This window comes from Muscardinus avellanarius (assembly GCF_963383645.1).
Source record: "Muscardinus avellanarius genome assembly, chromosome: 7".
Classification (NCBI taxonomy): domain Eukaryota; kingdom Metazoa; phylum Chordata; class Mammalia; order Rodentia; family Gliridae; genus Muscardinus; species Muscardinus avellanarius.
This window is the reverse complement of record NC_137793.1, coordinates 107,407,649-107,430,731: the sequence shown is the minus strand read 5'-3', so window position 1 is coordinate 107,430,731 and position 23,083 is coordinate 107,407,649. Positions and strand designations below refer to the sequence as shown.

The following is a 23,083-nucleotide window of genomic DNA, read 5'->3' as shown; positions in this document are numbered from 1 at the left end:
CCCAAGCGTGGGGATTACAAGCGTGCGCCACCATGCCCGGCTAAAACGTTTTTAAAAAGTATAAAATAAGCCAGGCATGGTGGCGCACGCTTGCAATCCCCGCACTTGGGAGGCGAAGACAGGAGGATCGCACGGGTTCCAAGCCAGCCTCAGCTACTTAGTGAGGCTCTCAGAACTTAGTGAGAACCTGTTTCCAAATAAAATATAAAAAAGGTCTGGGAGTATAGCCCGGAGGTAGAAATCCTCTGGATTCTACCCCCAGTACCACAAAAAAAAAAAAAAAAAGTATAAAATAGGTCTGGGAGTGTAGCCCAGTAGAAGGGCTTCCAGGAACCCCAGTACAACCAAAAAAAAAAAAGAAGAACTCTTACCTGTGGCTTATTACACTAGTATTTGTCTGTTTAGCCTAAATGATGTATCAGTTATTTACACTTAAGTGGACTCTTGTTAAAAATATTTTGATTTGAAAAGTATAGCAAGGAAAACAAAAAAATTACCTATAATTCAACCTCTCAAGACACATCCAGCTTGAGAATTTGGTGTGTGTTTCTTCCAGTTTATTTTATGGGGGTATTGGGAGTGAGGGCTTATTTTTTTAGAATTTTCAGTTATACCTAAAGTAGTAATCACAATATGTTATATATTTTGCTGTTAAACTCAGCATTGTAGCCGAAATGTATTTATACAGTCTCTATTTAAGAGATCATAGTACTCTATTAGTTAAGTGTACATTGAGCCTTCTTTAACCAGTCCTTACTGTTGGACGGTCAGTCTACTGTAAGTAATGTGTACAAAGGTTTTTTGTTTCAGTGGTACTAGGTGTTGAACTAAGGCCCCTGGGGGTGCCAAGTAAGTACTCTACCACTGAGCTACATCCATAGCCCTTTTTGGATTTCTCGCTAATTGACACAGGGTCCCACTAAGCTGCCCAGCTTGACTTGAACGTGAGGTCCTCCTGTCTCAGCCTCTCAAGTACCAGGATTACAGGTATGCACCACCATGCCCTGCTCCAGGGCTCTAGTTTTTACCTACTTGTAACCGATGCTCACTTCTCTTATATCAGCCAAATGGCTTCCTTTGGGGGATGATTCTTTATTTTGTTTTCTTACTTGCTTTCAAAATCATTCTGCTTAGGGCTTTTGTCCATTCTGATCACTGAAGTAGTTTAGTCAAAGCATTAATTTTATGATTGTCTTTCCTGTTATATTCTCAGAAGGAACTTTCTTGGCCAGCCAATGTATTTATTTAAAAATTTTTTAATTTACTTTTTACTGGGCGTGTTGGCGTACACTTGTAATCCCAGCATTTAGAGAAATGGAGACTGGAAGATCATGGTTTGCCTCAGCTACTTAGTGAGGCCCCTTGCAACTCATTGAGACCCTTTTTCAAAAGTAAAGAATAAAAAATTAGGGCTGGGGGTGTCACTCAGAGGTACTAGGGTTCCATCCCCAGTACCACAAAAATAATAAATAATAAACCTCACTTTTTAAAGTTTTTTTTTTTTTTAATTTTCAGGGCCAAGGATTGAACCCAGGGTCTTGCATGTGCCAGGCCAGAGCTCTGCCACTAAGCCAAATCCCCAACTCCTAATTTTTTTTCTTTTCTTTTTTTTTTTGCAGTACTGGGGATGGAACCCAATGACATTCTATTTTTGGACTACATTCCCAGTCCTACTTTTTATTCTTTTTTGTTTTTTGTTTTTGTTTTTGTTTTTTTTGGTGGTACTGGGGTTCCTGGAAGCCCTTCTACCTCTGGGCTATACTCCCAGACCTATTTTTTTTTTTTTTTTTTAATTTGGAAACAGGGTCACTTAAGCCAGCGAGGCTGGCTCCGAACCAGCGCGATCCTCCTGTCTCAGCCTCCCAAGCGCGGGGATTACAAGCATGTACCACCACGCCCGGCTTTATTCTTTATTTTGAAACAGGTTCTCACTGAGTTGAAGAGAGCCTCACTAAGGTGAGGCTGGCTGTGAACTGTGATCCTCGTAGGGTCTCAGCCTCCCTCCCGAATGCTGGGATTACAAGCATGCGCCACCACGCCCAGCTCCCAAACCCTAAATTGTTTAAATTGGTGCATTATAATTTTACATAATAGTGAGATTCCTAGTAATACAGTCATATATATGTATAACGTAATTTGATCTATTTCCTTTGCCTGCCCTCCCCTCCCCCTCCCTGCCTCCTCTGGTCCCATACACTGCTTATCTCTCCCCTATTTACATGAGATCTGCTTTCTTTTTTTCTCTATAGTTTCTATGGATAAGAGAAGAAATATGACCCTTGGCTTTGTGAGTTTGGCCAGCGTTACTTAGCATTTTCCTGCAGAGCACATTTTATTCTTTATGGCTCACAGCCAATTGAAAGTGCCCTTTCCCCAAGTCCTGAGTCCTCGTTGTCAGCTTGCTTTGTCTTCATAACACTTACACTGTCTACTATTGTCTTGTTTTTTCATTTAAACAAAACAGTGTCCCTAAAGTCAGAAACATTGGCTTCTTCACCACCAAATCTGTGATGCCTAAATCAGTATTTGGTGAACTGTTAGAGCTCAGTACGTTTTCAACCAAATGAATTATCTCACTTTTTATTTTTATTTTTTTATTTTTTTGGCTTTTAGATTTTTGTTTTATACTGGGGATTGATCTCGGGATACTCTGCCATTGAGCTACATCCCAGCCCTTCTTACTTATTTTTTAAAATGAATATTTATATATTTATAGCCGGGCATGGTGGCGCATGCTTGCAATCCCCTCGCTTGGGAGGCTGAGACAGGAGGATCACACAGGCTTGAAGCCAGCTTCAGCTACTTAGTGAGGCTCTCAGCAACTTAGTGAGACCCTGTTTCCAAATAAAATATAAAATAGGTCTGGGAGTATAGCCCGGAGGTAGAAAGCCCCTGGGTTTCACCCCTCAAAAAATGTATGTATGTATGTATGTATGTATGTATGTATTTGTGGTACTGGGTATGAAACCCAGGGACATTCTACCTCCGAGCTACACACTCAGCCCTATTTTTTATTCTTTATTTTGAAACAGGGTCTCACTGAATTGTAAAGGGCCTCACTAAGTATTGGAGGCTGTTCAAGAATCCTCAGCTTCCCAAAAGCTGGGATTACAAGCATATACTACCATGCCTGGCTTGTTTTTTAAAAATTTGAGATAGGGTTTTGCCAAGTTGTCCAGGCTGGTTGGGAACTTGTGATCCTTCCAAATGCTGGGGTCATTATAGGTGTGTGCCATGGTTCCCGGCTTCTCGGGTGTCTTTAGCTCTCGTGTTTTGCACCCTTTGTCTTTCCATACTGGGTTGTTTTGTTTTCATTTGCAAATTCTACTTTACTAGTTCATTCTTTAATTCTACCTAATCTGCTGCTACTGAATCAAACTGAGATTTTTTTATTGTGATTGTTGTATTTTTACTTTCTAAAATTCCTTAGTTTTGCTCTATCAGTTTTTAAAGAATGCTGATTTTTACAGAAAGTCTCCGGTTAAGCTGTTTTGTTTTTGTTGGTATTTGTTTTAAGCATACTAAGTTTAGTTTTATAATTCGTTGAGAAATTGAAATGCCTCAGATGTGGAAGGTTTGTTCTAGTCGTGTGGTTTCTGCTCGTTCTTATCGTTCACTGTTTCTTTGTATGCCCTTTATTTTTGCTTGTGTGCTGCTCATTTTCCTTGAAAAAGTTATTTGTAAGAATGGTTGAATAATGTAGTCTCAGGTTGCCTACCCCAGAGAGGACTTAGATTTGCTTCTGCCAAGGTCCCTAGGGGCTCCACCAGTCTGGGGCCATGTTAAGTGACCAACTTGAGGACGTGGGGACCACTCTGGTGGTATGTATGAAAATTGAGCTGCGAATCCACATGACACCTGGATTCCCTTCCCCTCACTGAGTGTTTCCTAAGGACTCAGCTTAATGAAGGAATCCCCCCCAAGGCGCCTTACTGTGGTGGACCCTGCATTTGCTGTCTGTCCCCTTTGACCCGTTAGGTCATCAAAGTTCAAATTTCCCTGTATTTTCAGGTACCTTTAAGGCGCATGTAGTTTCTGCTTACCCTTCAATTTTGGCCTGACATTACTAGCATGTCATTTCTTCCATGTTTTTGGAAACACTAAAAAATGATGTTTTACCTAGTTTTTTTTTTTTTTTTAGTTTTTTTTCTTTATGGGAGGGTTGGTCTAATAGTCTAATTCACAATTTCTGAAAGTAGGAGTTCCTGTTTCTCCTGTTGAGAAATTGAAATGCCTCAGATGTCAAGGGTTTGTTCCAAATTATTATTTAAATTTTTTCCATAATCACATTTTTCTGTATCCTATGCGCATCCCCAAATCATAGTATCATGTTTGAAATTGCAGTTCTTTTATGGCTTTATTTTTCCAGTGGCAGCTCTAGTTCATCCGGAGTTCGTTTTTGTATGAAGTCACTGTAATTCATGTTCTAATCTGTCACCTAAACCTACTGTCGATTGTATTTCAGGAGCACTGGACACCCAGAGCCATCTTGCAGTTCCAGAAGTTGTGTGGACTGAAACCACTAGTCGGGGTGGTGGATGAGTATATAGATGGGATCCTCAACATTTTCCTCTGTGATACCTCCTCAAACGAAGATGTCTACTTTCATCATGTCTTGAGAACAGAGGGCCATGCTATCGTATGCCGAGAAAACATTCCCTCTAAGGTAGGGCAGTCTGGAATTACTTGTAACTTGTTTTGTTTGATCTCAGCACTCAGAGATAAGAGAACTTAATACAGAAGGTTATGTGACTTTTTTTCTTTAATCTTAGAGACATCCATTTGATTCTTGGCTTTTTGATACAGAATACTCTTAATTTTCAGATAACTGTCTTTTAGAATGTGGATACTTTAATTTTAACTAAATGATTGAATGTTCTTACCTCAGAGTAGTTGTCTAAAGTCATCCTAGAGAAAAATAGCACTCTAATCTTATAGTTATTGACAGTAGTATCTGTATCACTGCTAATATTAATGTTAATTCTATAACTATGTAAAAGTATTAATGTGGAAAAACATTATTTTGTGTGTGTGTATGGTGCTAGGGATTAATAAACCCAGTGACTTTCTACCTCCAATTTTCCCCTAACCCTATTGATTTTTTATTTGGAAACAGGATCTCTCTAAGTTGCTGAGAACCTTACTTATTCCTGAGGCTGGCCTTGAACCTGTGAGACTCCTGTCTTAGCCTCTCAAGTACTAGAATTACAATCATGTGCCACCACGCCCAATTTGTGGAGAAACTTTTCAACTATTGGGTTTTAGAAGATCATTTATCTCCACAGCTAATTTATTCCCTTCCCTCTCTCAATTGTTTAATTAAACCCTACCTCTTTTTTTTTTTTTTTTTTTTTAATCCTAGGGTTTCAGAGACCTCAATCCCTTAGCTTTATACACTAAATCCAGTGGAGGGCCAGATGATGTTGTCTTGACAGAACTGGGTTATCCGTCTCAGCAACACTATTTTAATGAAGACCAAGAAATAAGTTCACAGTCCAAAGATGGTGATTTACATACTCTGGTAAGGGGTGTTTGCAATATTATTGTAATTTCTTTTATGAATCATAGTTACCTTAATTTTATTGATGAGGGAGCTGAGGCTTTCCATACAGAGGGAGGGAAGTTTGGAAATTTTGCATCATGAGTGTAACAATTACCCTGCCTCTCATTTTTGCCATCTGAAACCTTTGCATTCGTGGTGCCGCCCCCACTGGTTCTGCTCCTGTTGTGGGTGCCCTTGCTCCTCCCTGTGGCTGGGATCCCCTTGGGATCATCAGGAGTTCTTCTCCCCACACAGCCCAGTTTCTTAACTCTTCTCATTTCTTACTTTTTCTACAAACATTTTGCCAACACTTTCCCCACACAATAGTAACAGTATAATATCCTTTTTTATTAGCCCAACTGATTATAACAATACTTATTGAACTTGTACTACATTACAGGCACTGTTCTTAGGTACTCACTTGTATTAGCGAACTTATTTTTTATGGTACTGGGAATTGAACCCAAGGGCCTCCTACACCCACATTCATATTATATATTTTGTTCTTTGAAACAGGCTTGATAAGTTGCTGAGAGCCTCACCTATATTCATTACTGAGGCTGTCTTCAAACCTGTAGTTCTCCTGTCTTAGCTTCCCAAGTGCAGGGATGACACTTGTATGCCACCATGCCCATCTGGAACTTAATGTTTTTTTAACAAATATGTTCTGAGTCTGATATTTCTCATGATAATGATTGCTAGTCTAAGAATATAGGACATGTTTGAGGGCCCCCAAATGTTGTTTTTTTCTTTGTTGATACAAAGCTTTTTATTTTCTTTGAATAAAATATAAAATATTCTTTTGTTTAGTATGTATCATATATCTGACTTTAAAATAGTGTTATAGAGATAATGATGGGGGTTTTTAGTAGATATTTACTAATTATTAGAAAAGATAGGCAAGCCATTTTGAACCTGTTATGAAAAAATATTATTAATGTTTCTGTTTCAAAATAACCTAAAGGTTTTTTGTGCCAGGGATTGAACCTAGGGGCATTCTTCTACCCCTCATCTACACCCCCAGTCCATTTTATTTATTTTAAAATTTTTAAACAGAGTCTCACTAAGTTGTCTAGGGTGTTTTTAAGTTGCTGAGGCTGGCCTCAAACCTGGAATCTTCCTGTCTCAGCCTCCCAGTAATGGGGGCAATGAGCATATGTCACTATACCCAGACCAATTTAAGGATTTTAGAAATCTAATTAATGATAAAATCAATTAGGTCTGGTTTGACCAAGGCTGAATTTATCTTAGTCATTACTACTGGGTTAGAAGAATCATATTTTCTGATTCTTAAATATTGAATTGAATTCAACCTTTAATATTTGCAGAATATCTTATCTGTCGATGTCTTTTTTTTAAGGAAGCAACTAAAGAAAGCATTAATTTGCTCAAAGTGTCGAGTGCAACTGCTGCAAAACAGAAAACCCAGCAATCCCCTAATGCTACTTTCAGAACCAACACATCAGGCTGGATTTTCATTAGAATGTAGTTATTTTTTCACACTTGTAAATCAGATAGAGTCAGGTCTTATATATGTACACACACGCACGCACGCAAAACAGTGCAGTTACTGAGCCTTGAGCTTCATCTTCTGGACCAGAATGCCAAGTCAGTCTCTCCTCATAATAAGCTTTTACGGTCTGAGAACCTTCATCTTGGCCTCTTGCAGCACCCAGTTGGCTTCATCCGCCTTTTCCCATTTTACGAGGAACATTAACTCCACTGCTGTTGGTGGCACCAATTATGCGTTCAGGGTCAAGACCTCTGGCCAAGCCCGGTGGTTTATCAGCAGCATCTCTTCTCCTCTGATTTGCCGTCAGATTCACTGTCAGATATACTTCTTTTTTATACCATCTTTTTCCTTACCAGTGTTTTGAGAATTAAGAAACGCCTCGATTAATTGTGGACAGTCCAAATTTACTTCAGGTTCCCAAGCACTGTTAGCGTCTGTAAATCCTCCGCGTCAGGAGATGCTCTGCCTTCCGTTCACCACGCACTGGTCCAGTGCTTTCCCACCACAGTTTCTTCAGGTTCTGCCTCCTCAACAGTTTTACTCTTTCCATTCTCTCTCTTTCCCATTTTTTGAAATGTAGTTTTATTGGAGGCCATTTTTTTATTGCAGACTTGGAGAGCATGAAAATTTTTTTCTCTAGACCTCTTGATGGTCCAGTCTCCTATATAATTCCAACATGATTCCTTCTCAGAAGCCCTGCCTTTTCTATCAGTAAATAACTAAATGAAAAACGTGCAAATGTGCTCCAGCCCATTTTGCGACACATTGAAAACACCAGCTCCCCGAAGTCCCTGGCCCCTCCCAGCTGAGTCCTACAACCTGAGCGTAGGTGGCTTCCCCCACCCCGGAGCTCGGGCTGCTCATGTCTTCAGATAGTCATAGTTCAGTCCTAGGAATGAAAGAAGACCGTCTTTTTGTATAAAAGGATAAAATTCTCTTATCATACCTCAGTTCTTGTTTGATGTAGCAAGACTCCCATATGCTATTCAGAGACACACACACCTACTCTTGCTAGTTCCTCCTTGTTGCATCCTGTTTGTTTCATCTCCTTTATCAAGTCTCCTCAAACATCCTCCCATAATAATGTTTTCAGCATCTCTCTATGATGTCTTTACTTGGAAAAATGTACTTTAATTACTTTATTATGTGTTTTCCCCACTATATTTTGAGTTACGTGAGAATTAAAACCTGTTGGATTTTTTCCTTTTATCAACAGAGCTAGACATTTGATTATATGTGCTCAAAAATGTTTGTTGCCTACCGGGCATGGTGGTGCACACTTGTCATCCCCGCGCTTGGGAGGCAGAGACAGGAGGATCGCGCAGGTTCGAAGCCAGGCGCGCGCACTGGCTTAGGAGAGCCTGTTTCCAAATTAAAAAAATGTAAAAATAGGTCTGGGAGTGGAGCCCGGAGGTGAAAGGGCTTCCAGGAACCCCAGTACCACCAAAAAAAAAAAAAAGTTTGTTGCCTAAAATAGTTTTACAGAATGGGAAGATCTCACATGATGGATAAAGTTAGAAAGCAAAGCAGCATTTGAATGTGTCCTCGGGAAGAATTCCCAACAAAATCTGTAGACATATAATAGGTTTTGAAACAACATTAATGTAGATGACCAAATAATTTTTTTCGTATCTACTAGCAAGATGTTAATGATGAAAAGTCTTTAAGTCACCTTAAATCTGTGTCCAGGAGCCATTAAAGAATTCTGACTTCAGTTCTTCGAAGAGCTGTGAAGAAAATCCAAAGTGGCGCCTCCCAGAGCCGAAGGATCTGAAGGAAGAAAATGAGGTAGGAGAAGGAAAGGTAGGTTGAAAAATGTAATTTGATTAATTCACCAACGAAGACTGGAATTAAATAGCTCTAAGAGGCCACTGCTTTTACTGTCAGAAATTCTTTCTCACAGATAAATGACAGTCACTCTTCAGTCATCACCAAGACCAAAGTTGTTAACACCAACATAACCTTGATAACAGAAAAGGAAATTCTCGCATAGCTGTGGGCTACCGTCAAGAATTCTGTGGTTCAAGGACAGGCGTAGTGGTGCATACTTGTGATCCCAGTACTTGGGAGCCTGAGACAGGAGGATCGCAGGTTCAAGACTAGCCTCAGCAAATAGTGAGACTCTCATCAACCTAGTGAGACCCTGTTTCAAAACAAAAAATAAAAGGGCTGGGTGTGTAACTTAGAGGTAGAATGCTTCTGGGTTTAATCCCCTTAACACACACACACACACACACACACACACACACACACACACACACACACACCATGCAGTGCTTGGTTACTGGTGTTGAGAAACAATAATAGGGGAACACGTTTAAACAATTTTTTGGACAACATATTTTTATTTTAATTAAATGTTTATATAGACCTAGCCTAGAGTTCCCATAACCCGTTCTCCTGTATTGCTTATTTCCTAGAACAGTCATTTTTATCTCTTTTAGTTACTGCTTTGAGGATTTACTTCTATGTATTTAATTAAAAATCATACTATTTCCTGATATTTTTAAGTATCTCTGTACTTCCCACTGTAAAAGATGAGTTTATTTCTTGTTCATCCCTTCACCTGCCACCTACAAACATATCCTTTGTGTCTCATTGATATAGCATCTTGAACTTGCCATTGGACCATCACTCAATTTGTATTATCATGAGTATGTAAATACTACTTATGGCTCAGCCAGGTAGTATGCTGTGACTCCTTTTCATTTCCCACATAATGCTTACTTTTTATTAATATTTAAAACTAATACACAGAGCCAGGTGTGGTGGTGCATGCTTGTAATCCGGTACTTGAGCGGCTGAGACAGGATCACAGGTTTGCAGCCAGCCTCAGCTCCTTAGTGAGGCCTTCGGCCCAGCGTAGGCCCTTCGAGGTTCTTGTGTGTTGTTTTGTATAGCCAGAGTTTACGTCAGAGCTCGGCTGCGAGTGGTACTGTACTGCATGGTTGTTCTGCGGTTGGACATCTGTTTACCCACTGAAAAAACATTAGGGCTGTTTTCAGTTTTGGGTTGGTGACTATGGATAGAGCTGCTGCGAATATTTGTGTGCAGGATTTTGTGTGAATATAAACTTTGTTTAAATAGAGAAAATCCCCAGGAGTAGGATGGCTGAGTCACGTGAACAATGTCGAACAGGCTGTTCTCCAGAAAGGCTGCAGGACTTTGCATTCCCACCAGCAGCACAGGTTCCGCTTGCTTCACACCTTGCCATTCTAATGGATGTGTAGTAGTATCGCGGCATGGTTTTGTTTTCTTTTGTTTTATAGTTCTGGGATTGAATCCAAGGCCTTATATATGCTAGGCCAGCGCTCTGCCCCTGAGCTACATCCCCAGCCCCAAATTGTTTTTCTACATTGCATTCTTTCGCTTTTCCTTCTGGACCCTTGATTACACACATGTTACATATGTATTGTCCCACAAACCTCTGATGCTTTTAAGTTTGGGTGTTTTTTTTTCAATCTTTGTTCCCTTTGTTCAGATTGAGTAATTTTATGGATCTGCCTTCAAATTCATGCACTTTTTCCTCTGAGCTCTGTCCTGTTATCTTGAAAAGAGGACCCAGGGTTTCAGTATTCAGTGTAAGAATACATCTTGGTACGTATGTTCACTTCACTTTCAGCTTGTAACTCCAGAAGAGCCTGAAGTTGCTGAGTCCTAGGAAGAGGGCTGGGGGTCCAAAGGCTTTGCTGCTCCTATACCAGCTTCTAGATGGTGCTCCTCTTCTCGTTCCCACTTTACCCCTCGTTTCTCAAACCTCGCGGTACAATTCCTGAGCCATTAAGATGCCCATGTGTCAATTTGGGTCTCCTCTCAGTTTATCCACTCTAAGCTCTGGGCTCCTTAATCACTTTCAACTTTCCTATATCAAGGATGTTTTCCACTCTCCTCTTTGACCATGAAGTTTATACCTTAAATTTCATTTTATTTTGGAAGCAGTTCAGGAAGGAAAGAGCAATGAATTATGTATTCAAATGTCATCTGTACTTGAGGCCAGGAAAAATTATAAACTTAAATTTTAAAATGTACTCATATAGGAGCCTGGCGTGGTGGTGCACGCTTGTAATCCCTGCGCTTGGGAGGCAGACACAGGATCGCGCTGGTTCGAAGCCAGCCCTGCTGGCTTAAGAGACCCTGTTTCCAAAATTAAAAAAGTATAAAATAGGTCTAGGAGTGTAGCCTGGAGGTAGAAGGGCTTACAGGAACCCCAGTACCACCAAAAAAAATTAATAAAATGTTCTCATATAGGAGCCAGGCGTGGTGACACATGCTTGTAATCCCCACGCTTGGGAGGCTGAGGCAAGAGGATCGCACAGGTTCGAAGCCAGCCTCAGCTGACTTAAGAGACCCTGTTTCCAAATAAAAAATATAAAATAGGTCTGGGAATGTAGCCCAGAGGTAGAAGACCCCTGGGTTCTATCCCCAGTACCAAAAAAAATTTTTTTTAATGTACTCATATAGGAACTATAAGTGACAGTCTTTTCTTGTCCTCTGATACATTCTAGGATGAGATCCCCACTGGAATGCCGTGCCTGGAGTCGGTCACCATAGGGGATGATGTCTGGGACGAGACCTGGTTGCCGACACAGATTAAAATGGGGAAGGGAGGTGCTGCTGCTTCTCATCTGTTCACCTCTAGTCGTGGTGGAAGGAAACAGTATCCGTCATGTGAAAAAGCCACACAGCAGGTTAGGTCCCTGGGATAAGAGAAAACAAGTCTCTACTACAAAAGGAGATTTAAACTCAATTGTACAGGCCTTAGAAAGCTGTATGCTCTGTGATTCAAAAGGAGTTATCAGGCCCTAATTCGAAAAGAGTACATGAGCCAGGCGTGGTGGCGCACGCTTGTAATCCCAGCATTTGGGAGGCTGAGACAGGAGGATCACGGTTCGCAGACAGCCTCAGCTACTTCGTGAGGCCTTTTGCAACTCAGTGAGACCCTGTTTCAAATTAAAGAATAAAAAAATAAGGCTTGGGGGTTGTATCTCGAAGGTAGAATGTACCCAGGTTCCATCTCCAGTACTGCCAAAAAAAAAAAAAAAAAAAAAAAAGAGTACATGATTATTTCAAATGGGAGTATTGGGTGAGGGGACAGAGGATCCTGCGGAGGGAAATAAACCACAGGCTGATTGTACGTGTCTGTCCCTTTAAGCATTATGATTTTTGTTTTATCATTGGCCCCTAGTCAAAGCTTTAGGATTGACAAACTGAAGAAACTATTTTCTCTAGGTATATTTTTATTGCATTAGTTTTGTAATATAACCTTGGAGTTTCTGATGTTAGGGTATTTGCACATATTGTACCTAACTATACTTTCTTTTTTTGGTACTGGGAATTAAACTCAGGGGCATTCTACCTCCAATCTACACCCCCGGTCCTATCTTTAATTCTTTATTGAGAAATAGGGTCTCATTGAGTTACAAAGGGCCTTACTAAGTAATAGCTAAGACTGCCCTAGAACTGCGATCCTCCGGTCTCAGCCTCCCAAATGCTGGGGTTACAAGCGTGCGCCACCACACCTGGCTCCTAACTATCCATTTGAAGTTTATTGTCCACTGCTTATAAGAATGAATATCTGGCCGGGAGTGGTGTCGCACGCTTGTAATCCCCGCACTTGGGAGGCGGAGACAGGAGGATCGCGCAGGTTCAAAGCCAGCCTCGTTGGCTTGAGACCCTGTTTCCAAATAAAAATATAAAAATAGGTCTGGGAGTGTAGCCCAGAGGTAGAAGGGTTTCCAGGAACCCCAGTACCACCAAAAAAAAAGGAAAAAAAAGAATAAATATCTGCAATTAAGTTGCTCCCTTGTATTTATAATGCCTTATAAGTACTAGATGATCATGAAAACTCATGTAGCCATGAAAATGGTATTAAATACCATAAGGAGCTGTATTTTTATAAGATCCAAGTGTTCAGAGGAGTTGAGTAGACTGGATTCAAACCAATAAAGCAAGAAGGAAAGTCACACTGACTTAGAAAGTTGATACATACGTTTCTTGTTTAATACACATTTCCCTTTCCTTTACCTCGTCCGGTTCAACCTCTTTTTGGGTCATGTGTTACTGTATCACAGTTTATTATTACAATTTTTTTTCTTTTAGGATTGGTGTTTGTCTAAAAACAAAGATACATGGAATGATTCATGGCAGTCTTCAGGCCTTGTGAAAGGAATGAAAATAGGAATTAAAAAACCAGAAGGGCTAGATATTCAAGACAAAAGTACTGGTACAACAAGGACTCAGAAGGTAAATATCCAGTGAGCATTGTTGTGACAACTTACACGAGTGAGCACATTCATCCGTAGAAAAGTAGGGTTGTGGTTAATGATTTCTGCCGTAGCACTTGTAGAATGCATAGGCATAAAATGTATATTGGTTTTAAAATTAATTCAACCCTTCAGAATAAAACCATGAGCCTGGAACTAAAAGGCTGATTGAACCTCTGTGCTAGGGATAAAGAAAAATAGGTGCTTCATAAGCTCAGCCATCAATTTTAAGCTGTACGTCTGTGTCATGGTCTAGACCCTTTCTTTTTTCTGATGCCATGGCAGAAAACACTGACCCTAGCACAGAATGTGTTTCCTGTTCCTCACATCTGTGATGAGTCTCCTAAAGATCCTGAAATCTAGCACCAGGTCTGAAGACCTATGAGTGTTACATTGAAAAGAAAGAGAGAGCGTGGTGGCACAGGCTTGTAATCCCAGCATTCGGGAGACTGAGACCGGAGAATCAGGGTTCGCAGACAGCCTCAGCTACTTAGTGAGGCCCTCTGCAACTCAGCGAGACCTGGTTTCAAAATAAAGAATAAAAATAGGGCAGGGGGTGTAGCTTGGAGGTCGAATGCCCCTGGGTTCCATCCCCAGACCCGCAAAAAAAAGAAGAGGAGGAGGAGGAAGAGGAGGAGGAAGGGGAAGGGGAAGGGGAGGGGAAAAGAGAAAAGAGAAAAGAAAAGAAGAAAGAGACACTTGTTGAAAAGCTGAGTTGGGGAAGACAAATCTTCTGAGTGATGTGTGTCCTACAGAATACGGTATTACAGAGGATATTCTGTATTACACAGTATAGTCTGTTCCAGATTTAGTTTTAGGAGAAGATAAGCTTGTATGTTTTGTTTATCTTTTAAAAATAATTTTAATGAAATGTAATTAAGACAGCACTATAACCCACTAGTTAAAATGTAAAATTCAGTGTGTTTATTATACAGAGTTGTGCATTCATAACTCTAATCCATTCTGGAACATTTTCATCACCCCTCCAAAACCCCAGATCCAATAGCAGTTAACCCGCTTCTCCATCCTCCACAGCCTGAGCAACTACAAATCTGCCTCTGTCCCTACGGGCTGCCCGATGTGGACACGTCCTGTGACTGTCCTCAGGGTACGGCATTCCTGATGCTAATACTCTGTTGTGTGATGCAGCATGCTACTTACCCATTCATCTGTTGGGAATTTCTACACGTTTGTGTGTTGACATGTGTTTTAGTTTTTATTAGGTATATAACTAGGAGTGAAATTGCCGGGCCATAATATACCACTATGTTTTTAACATTTTGTAGAACTGCCATACAGTTTTCCAAAATAGTTGAACCCTTTTATATTCCTACCACTATATGAAGGCCCTGGCTTCTTCACATGTTCACCAGTACTTTCCTCTTTTTATTATAACTGTACTAATGGGTATGAAGTGCATTTATAATGATTTTGACTTGCATTCCCTGATGGCTAATGATGTTGAGCATCTTTTCATGTGCTTATTAGAGGCATCTGTTTATCTTCTTTTGCAAAATGTCTCTTCATAGTGTTTGCCCATTTTAATGAGTTGTCTTACTTTTCAATTGTAAATATTTTATTACATATTCCTTATACAGTTTTCAAAATTTTCTACTGGCATGTTGGTTGTCTTGTTTTTATAGTGTGTCCTTCCTTCCTTCCTTTCTTTCTTTCTTTCTTTCTTTCTTTCTTTCTTTCTTTTTGTGGTACTGGGATTCCTGGAAACCTTTCTACCTCTGGGCTGCACTCCCAGACCTATGTTTTATATTTTTATTTGGAAACAGGGTCTCTTAAGCCAGCGAGGCTGGCTTGGAACTGGCGTGATCCTCCTGTCTCCGCCTCCCAAGCGCGGGGATCACAAGCGTGAGCCAACACTCCGGGCTTTTTTTCTTTTTTTATTGGTGCATTGAATTCATACATCTTAATGGGATAAAAAAAAAAAACTTGTGTAGATATACATGCATACGTCGCCCTATTAAATCCTGCCCCCTCCCCATCCCTATAGTGCACTTTGTAGCTTAAATTTTTCATGAAATTCAATTGATTTTTTTTCTTTGGTTACCTGCACTCTTGGCCTCACATCTTTAAACTATTGCCTAAGCCAAGGTTGTAAAGATTCGCAGAGAATTTTTCTCTAAGAGCTTTGGAGTTTTAGCTCTTGGATTTAGGACTTTGCCCCATTTTGAGGTTTTCGTTACGGAGTGGGTTAGGAGTCTACCTTCATGCTTTGCATGTGGACGCTGAGTTGTCTCAGCACAGTATATTGAAAAGATGATTCTTTGCCCATGAGTTGTCTGGAACCTTATCAAGACTCAGTTGAGCCAGGCACCAGGGTTCACACCTGCAGTCCCAGCACTGGTAGGCTGAGGCAGGAGGATTGCCGGAACAAGACCAGCCTCAGCCACTGAGCGAGACTCAGCAACTCCAGGCACTTTAGTTCAGGTTCCATCTGGGAAGTTCCTCTTTTCCTGTCACACTCTGATTCCTCATAGCTCCATCCTGTCACTTCTAAGGAGCCTCCCTTCTTAGCGGGTGCACAGGTGACCTCTGAGGGACGGGGATCCTGTCTTCCGGGGAGGTGGCGGGAGCATCACAGAGAACAAGGGCTGGCCTGAGTTCAGGTCTGCTCCCTGCTGTTTACTGAGAGACATCGGATAACCCACTCCTCTGTAGAGCATCACCAAGTGAAAGCGGCTGTGGCACTGCCTCATTGCTGTTCTGATGTTTAAGTGGAAGACTCATGCAGATAGCCTGCAGGGGATTTGCGATCAGTGCCCACGTCCTCAGCGTGTACCCTCACCTCCTGCCCCTCCATCTGGGCCGTGTGTGGCAGTGCGCAGGGCCATGTGTGGTCATACCTGTGTTCAGCAAAGGCTTCTTGAGTTGATAAGTTAAAGAAGGGCTTACTGCTGGGCATGGTGGCGCACACTTGTAATCCCCGCGCTTGGGAGGCTGAGACAGGAGGATTGCACGGGTTCGAAGCCAGCCTCAGCTACTGAGTGAGGCTCTCAGAAACTAAGTGAGACCCTGTTTCCAAATAAAATATAAAAAAAAAGGTCTGGGAGTATAGCCAGGAGGTAGAAAGCCTCTGGGTTCCACCCCCAGTACCACCAAAAAAAAAAAAAAAAAAAAAAAAAAAAAAAAAAGAAGGGCTTACTGACAATCTAGAGAGTGCTGGGTTCTTAAAAGTGAGGTGTTGGCCGGGTGGTGGCGCAGGCTTGTAATCCCTGTGCTTGGGAGGCGGAGACAGGAGTGGATCGCGTGCTGGTTTGGAGCCAGCCTTGCTTATGTGGAAACAGCCTTTTTATGCTGTTTCCACATAAAAAGGTAAAAAAATAGGTCTGGGAGTGTAGCCCGTGTGAGTGTAGCCCGGAGGTAGAAGGGTTTCCAGGAACTCCCAGTACCACCAAAAAAAAAAATGAGGTGTTTATTAATTTTTGTGTAAAATATTTGTATTTTTATGTAAAATTTTTATGTAAAATATTTGTATTTTGTATATAAGTAAGGAAATAAAAGGGGCTGGTTCTTGTTATATAACACTAACTTTTTATGCCTTCTCCCCAATCTCCCACTTACGCAGCAGCCCAACTTAAAGGGTTCTTCAGATTCTTCTGCGCTGCCCAAACTGGAAAAGTTCTACATCTCCCTTATCCAGGCACAGCAGTCAGAAGGGAGCCAGGCCCAGCCGAAGCAAGTTCAGCTCCCCACAGTGGCGTCCCCTTCAGCTCCTTCAGAGGGTGACTCCCCAGAAAAGAGGTCGGGTTCTGGTAGGTTTTCATATACTCGTCCTGCTCTCAGTCAGCGTATCTGCTGTTTTGCCGTGTTGGTGACACGTTTACCTCCTTAGAGCGGATCTGGAAAGATCGCTGGCTTAGCATTGTCTTAAGTCTTTTCATTTTGGCACAATTGTTCCCTTTACCTTTGTCACTTTTTTCTTGAGTAAACCGTAGTAGTTTTCTCTTTCAACAGAATTTACTTTCTCTAGGCAGTAGAGTCTGTTAAATTATTCCTATCATTCCCTACTTAAATACCTGCGGAATCTGTAGCGATGTGCGTGCTCTCGTTCCTACTGTTGGTAGTTTGTCCATCTTTCTTCCCCCTGAAGGTTTATCTGTGTTATTGATCTCAGATAGCCAGCTTTTGGTTGCATTGATTTTTCTCCATTGTTTTTGTATTCTGGTTCATTGGTTTCTTCGCTGATTTTAGTTATTTCCTTCCTTCTACTAACTTCGGGCAGAATTTTCCTAGTTTTTCAGTTTGAAACCTTAGGTCATTCATTTGACATGCATGTTTAATGATAAAATGCATCCCATTCCGTTCAAAGTATTTGTAATTTTCCTTATGAGTTTTCTTGACTCCTTGGTTATCTAGAAGTAGGTTATAGCTGAAGGCGTTGATGTTGATGCTGACTGACTGATGAGATGGCGTCTCACATGAATGACAGTGGAGTCACCGTGGCGGCTGGGGAGGCCGGGAGGAGGTCAGGGCCGTTGCTTATCAGTCAGGGTCCCTGGTCATCGGCCCATCTGGTCCTTGGAAACTCGTCTGCCTGCAAACAATTCTCATTTGGATGGGCAGTTTGGGTCCCTCTCAGGCCGGACTGAGGTGACCCCAAAGAGGATGATTAACAGCGCTCCCAGCAGGATGTCATTTAATTTCCAGCTCTTTGGATAATTTCTAGATGTCTTGTTCCTTTTTTTTTTTTTTTTTTAATCAGGTCGTTCTTGAAGGAAGCAGTGAGCTGGCTTAAATGCCAACAGAAGCTCCTTCTCTCATAGCAGAGTCAGAGAATAGCTCCAGACCACCTGCTTGAGCCCAGTGCCACTTGAGTACCCGCCTGAGGATGCTTTGCACGCCTCTGGCTTTGGGAACCTTGGGCAAGAAATTTCCTATCATTTAAAGATATTCCCTCTTGGGTAAATCCAGGGCCAAGGCAGTCATTTTATGCTGATAACTGGCTCTGGAGCTTCTTAGCAGCCGTCCGGCAGGTTTGCTTTTCACACTGGCACAGACTTGTGCTTGGGAGCAGGGTGGCAGTAGAGGAGGCCTGGGAGACGCCATTTTGCACAGTGCGGCAAGACCTAAGAGAGCTCGCTCCGGGCTTTTCTCTGGGATCTGAGTGTTCTGACGTTTTTTTATGACGTTCCTAGCAAGCAGTCTCCTTGCCTTGCTTCATACATGCATCGTCCTCCTGTGGCCCTCCTCCCGAAAAGAACTCACTTTACCCCAGTGCATGGTCCCCTCTCCATATCCTTTCTAGTTGTTGGCTGGTTTCTGTGTCTCATCCTTTCTGCCTGGCTGGTGGTAATTGTCACTATCTAACAGAAAATGTCATTGTAACACATGTTGTTAAAGAATTTGATTGGGGGAGAGAAGGCAGTGAATCAGAGAACCTCTTAATAAGATTCACGTTTCTTTCATTTTAGTGGAAAGCTCTCCAGGAAGCCAGAAGAAGGAAGATTTTTCTAGTAGCCATGCAATTGCAGTGTTCAAGGACAGAAGTCAAGGAGCCGTGGACCAGCTGTCTTTGATTTTGTCCCCCGAGAATAAAATTTCTCAGAAGCTCTACATTCCTCGGAGTACAGCCACTGCTGCCTTGGGAGCTGCCGCGAGGCTGGCTACATCCAGGAGCCTGCTGCACTGGTACCCTAGCGTGAGGAGAATGGAAGCCTGAGGGAGGAGGAGAACCAGCGGGTGTTTCTGCTTGATGGTTTTGTCTTTTCTTTGTGGGCCCTTTATTATGCTGGCTGGCCACTGAGATGTGTAAGTAGCGATATCCATTTCATTTGTACTGATTTTATTGTATGGTTTTGTTCACCTTTGTTTTTAATGTAGTAGCTTAAAAGAAGTTTTTATTTTTTGTATTTCTACAAATGTTTTCCATATGCATATCATGACTGATAAATGAAAATTGAAAAACCGTTTTGTGAGCCATATTTAGTAAGACAAAAATACTCTCACAATCCTTCGAGAGACACTTCCTTAGTAATTAGTAGCTAGTTTTTTATCTGAGTTAGAGTGGAGGAGACCAGGCCAGTCAGTCTATCGGTTTGTTTACCTAACTTGTCCCCAAATGTGGGTTTTGTTTGCAGTTAAGTATCCCAAAGCATCAAATTGAATAGATTATTTGAAAAAGAGCAAATAAGCTTGTGTATGTGGGCAGAAAAAGAAATAAAGAAATCCACAAAAGCTGTGTGGATGCTCTTTGGTTAATAAGTAAACTAGACTTTAATGTCAAAAGATGGTTAGTGCCGGGTGTGGTGGCGCACGCTTGTAATCCCTGCGCTTGGAGGGCGTAGACAGGAGATTCGCGCAGGTTCGAAGCCAGCCGCGCTGGCTTAAGAGACCCTGTTTCCAAAAAAAAAAAAAAAAAAAGTATAAAACAAGTCTGGGAGTGTAGCCTGGAAGTAGAAGGGTTTCCAGGAACCCCAGTACCACCACCAAAAAAAAAAAAAAAAAAGCTGGTTGGCATGTCCATTTGGACATTAGTGGTATGAAGGAGCTATCAGCACTAAAGGGGGTCTCCTTGAAATGTTGACTGGGAAGTGGGAGCCCATGGTGTGTGAAAGAGGATGGGGGAGAAGGTAGAAGGCAATCCTGGTCCCCGACTCCTTGGGGATGGAGGGATTGGCTTGAACAGCCCAGGTTTCACCTCTGCCATCCCACACACCCTGTGGGATTTCAAAGATAGGGTGGCGCAGCAGCAGCCTCTTCCCCGTGAGCCTCACACAGGTGAGATGCTCTTAGAATGACAGAATTTCAATCTAGGAAGGACCTCTGGCAAGGAAAGGTGAAAGTAGAAAGAGTCACCTGCCTGGAGCTGCACAGGGTGAGTCCACACCCCAACCCTAGTTCAGGGCCTCTCCATGGGAGAACATCGAAGCACCAGCTCATGTGCTTAAAAGTGAGTCCAAACCAGTGGTGTGTTCTTCCGTTTGGGGGTTGGTATTTTATTTTTAACTATTTATTTTTGGGCAGCACTGAGAATTGAATGCAGAGGCATTGTGCTTTGGAGTTACATCCCCACCCTACTGAATCTTTTTGTTTTGAAACGGGGTCTTACTAGGTTACTAGGTTGCAGAAAGTCTCACTAAGTTGCTGAGGCTGGTCTTGAACCTTTGGCCCTTCTGTCTCAGCCTTCCAACTTCTGAGATTACAGCTACAATGGTGGTTTTGCTAGTTGAACAAAGCTCTTGATGGAGAGAGGGACTGATTTACAAACATCTTGTGAGGGCTTTGTTTTGTTTTTGGTACTGGGGATTAAACCCAGGGGCATTCTACCTCTGAGATAAACCTCTAGCTCCTTTTACTTTTTTTGTTTTGAAACAGTCCCACCACATTGCTGAGGCCTGGAACCTGTAGTCCTCCTGTCTTACCCTCCCAGCTGCTCGGATTACAAGCATGCGCTTCTCTGCCTGGGCAGGTCTGGTATTCCTGAACATGATTCACTTGAATAATGTTGGGCTAGTCCTAAAACCAGAGAATCTAAAAGGGCATATTATGAAGAACAAAAAACTACATCTTTGGGGGAGTGGTCCTGGGGATTAAATCAAGGCATTCTACCTCTGAGCTACGCTCCCAGCCCTTTTATTTTTTATTTTAAAAAAGGCTCTTGCTAAGTTGCTAAGGCTGGTCTCAAACCTGCCATCTGTCTCCTCCCAAGCACTGAGATTGCAGATGTACGACACTGGGCCTGGCTGGACATCAGCAACGTAGAGAATCCCACACACAGTGCCGTGGACGGCACTCGCTGTGTGCCTTGTGTATAATGTTGTAGGAGCTAGCACTAACATTGAAAGTATCCTGTTTCCCATGTACCACTTGATGTTGACCTCCGAGATGCCCGCCCAGCGCAGCGCTGCGCCAGCCACGCTGCTGTGCTCTAGCTCAGCCTGCAGGTGTCGTCGTCTCAGCGTCACCAGCCAGCCTAGCAGGATCTGCTACAGCACTGGCTCACTGCAGCCAGAGCCTTTAAAACACTGACACTTAACCACGTAGGTAGGAAACGTTAACTGCTCAGTGGAGGCCCCTCTACTATTTGGTATCATAATCAACTTAATGCCACTTTTCATATAAAATTGAGCATTTGGCCATACATCAAAACTAAGAAAATTCATTCGCATTTAATTTTTCTTTGTTATAAGCATAATTTTTATGTATCACTATTAAAAAGCTTTCTTTTGGGTATAACCTGTTTTGTGTTTGTTCAAGTATTTTAAATTTATTGAAAAATGGGTCTAAGAAACAAAGCTTACTTGATTATTGTTAATGAAGTTTAGTTAAGTGATCTGATAAGGAAACCAAATTTGTGACTATCTCTGCTCAACCTTTGGTACAGAACTATTGGAAAGCTGTTGTATCAAGGAATGAGGATTAGCTTAACCTCTAAAGCTGTAACGTCTTGTTTGATTTAATAGTTATAAAGTTGGAATTTGTTTGTTCAAATGTCCAGGTATTTCTTTGTAATTAGTTTTTGCTGTGTTGATTCTCTAGGGATGAACATTTCACTTCCTTTGTGACTCAGAGAACTTGGCTGTGTAGTTGAAAAATAGACTTGACACTCTGACTAAATAATTTGTCTTCATTTTGGGAATGACTTCTTCATTTCTAAAGAAAGCCTTTGCAAACCTTTGCTGTTACCGGCGGGGTTCAGTCCTGTGGGGGGCAAGTCCACTAGCGGTCGGGGGCCTCAGAAAGATGGGTCAAAAGGCAGGCGGCGTTCTGCAGATCCTTATCTGCAGCGGTTCCTTTCCCTCTATGAATTCCTCAAATTTTTTAGTTACGACGTTTTGGAAAAGAAACCTGAAGTGGACAAAGGCTTCTTGAGCCAATGACACTTTATTATGAAAAACCCAAGAAATTTATACACTTCACCAGTAAAGTTAAGAGAAAGGGGGGCGGGTGTCTCTCAGCTGGCTGTTGGCCTTTGAAGAATTAACTTCTGTTTTTCTCCAAGGTCTTGCAGATAAGCAGCTCCAGGTGGCAGCCTCCCAGGATAGTCGAGGCTTGGGAGCTTCTCAGGGGAATCTTCTTTTAACCCTTCCTGGAACTTTCCATCTTTTGGGCTCAGTTCATATAACAAGTGTGGGGAGATTTGGTAATTCAGGTATTGGCATCTTATCTTCTGAATCTGAAAGCTTAAGCATACTCACAACACAGTTTGGCAGACAAAATATCACAAACAACACCACAAGGTTTTTAGTTCTAATTGTCAGATGTATTTTCTTAACTGCTGAGCACTCTTTTTTAAACAACAAGCCTATTAAAAGAATCCACTTATCTTTAATAATCCACTTCCCTGTCACAAACTCTCTGCAACCTGCTTCTAACTTTCTAATTCCTTTCTTTCCCAGTTGGGACTTTTTTATGATAAGCTCTTTTTCATGCAAAAATGCTTTTCTTACTCTTACGGTATTTTTTTTCCTTCATACATACATATATTTAGAATGTCTGTCCTTTATTCTGTCATATTCATTTCTAACTATGCGGCCATTTTTTCTGTCTCCTGGAGTGCTCACACTGAGGTAAAAGTTAACAGTCTTTTTCTTTGGGTCTATTGTATTTGGGCAGCTGAGTTGTTTCTTTAAGGTCACACACAAGGTTTTTCTCTGTCTCTTGGCAGGATTTGCCAGAGTTAACGATGAAGGTCGGAGGCCATTTGTGATTGCTGCAGCTGGGGTGCTTATCACAGTACCTGAATTTTGGCCAGTCTCTCATTATTGTTGAGCAGAGCCAAGGACGTTTAAACAAATTATTAGAAAGTTT

General features: G+C 41.8%; 1 protein-coding gene and 1 pseudogene across 2 annotated transcripts in view; one reads left to right on the top strand and one right to left on the bottom strand.

Annotated features, from left to right (window-relative positions):
- Positions 1–18,992, top strand: part of TDRD5 (tudor domain containing 5) — a gene marked incomplete at both ends in the record, with an annotated part of 55,467 nt that extends 36,475 nt beyond the window's left edge. The window contains 9 exon segments of the mRNA XM_080698769.1: positions 4,466–4,666; positions 5,363–5,521; positions 8,695–8,739; positions 8,745–8,843; positions 11,561–11,743; positions 13,155–13,298; positions 14,354–14,426; positions 16,924–17,085; positions 18,745–18,992. Coding sequence (XP_080554895.1) covers positions 4,466–4,666; positions 5,363–5,521; positions 8,695–8,739; positions 8,745–8,843; positions 11,561–11,743; positions 13,155–13,298; positions 14,354–14,426; positions 16,924–17,085; positions 18,745–18,992 — 1,314 coding nt within the window.
- Positions 6,979–7,651, bottom strand: LOC308265557 (chromobox protein homolog 3-like; annotated as a pseudogene). The gene is made up of 2 exons: positions 7,114–7,651; positions 6,979–6,984 (listed from the first exon to the last, which is right to left on the bottom strand). The product of its transcript is annotated as a chromobox protein homolog 3-like (transcript).
- Positions 18,993–23,083: the final 4,091 nt, after the last annotated feature.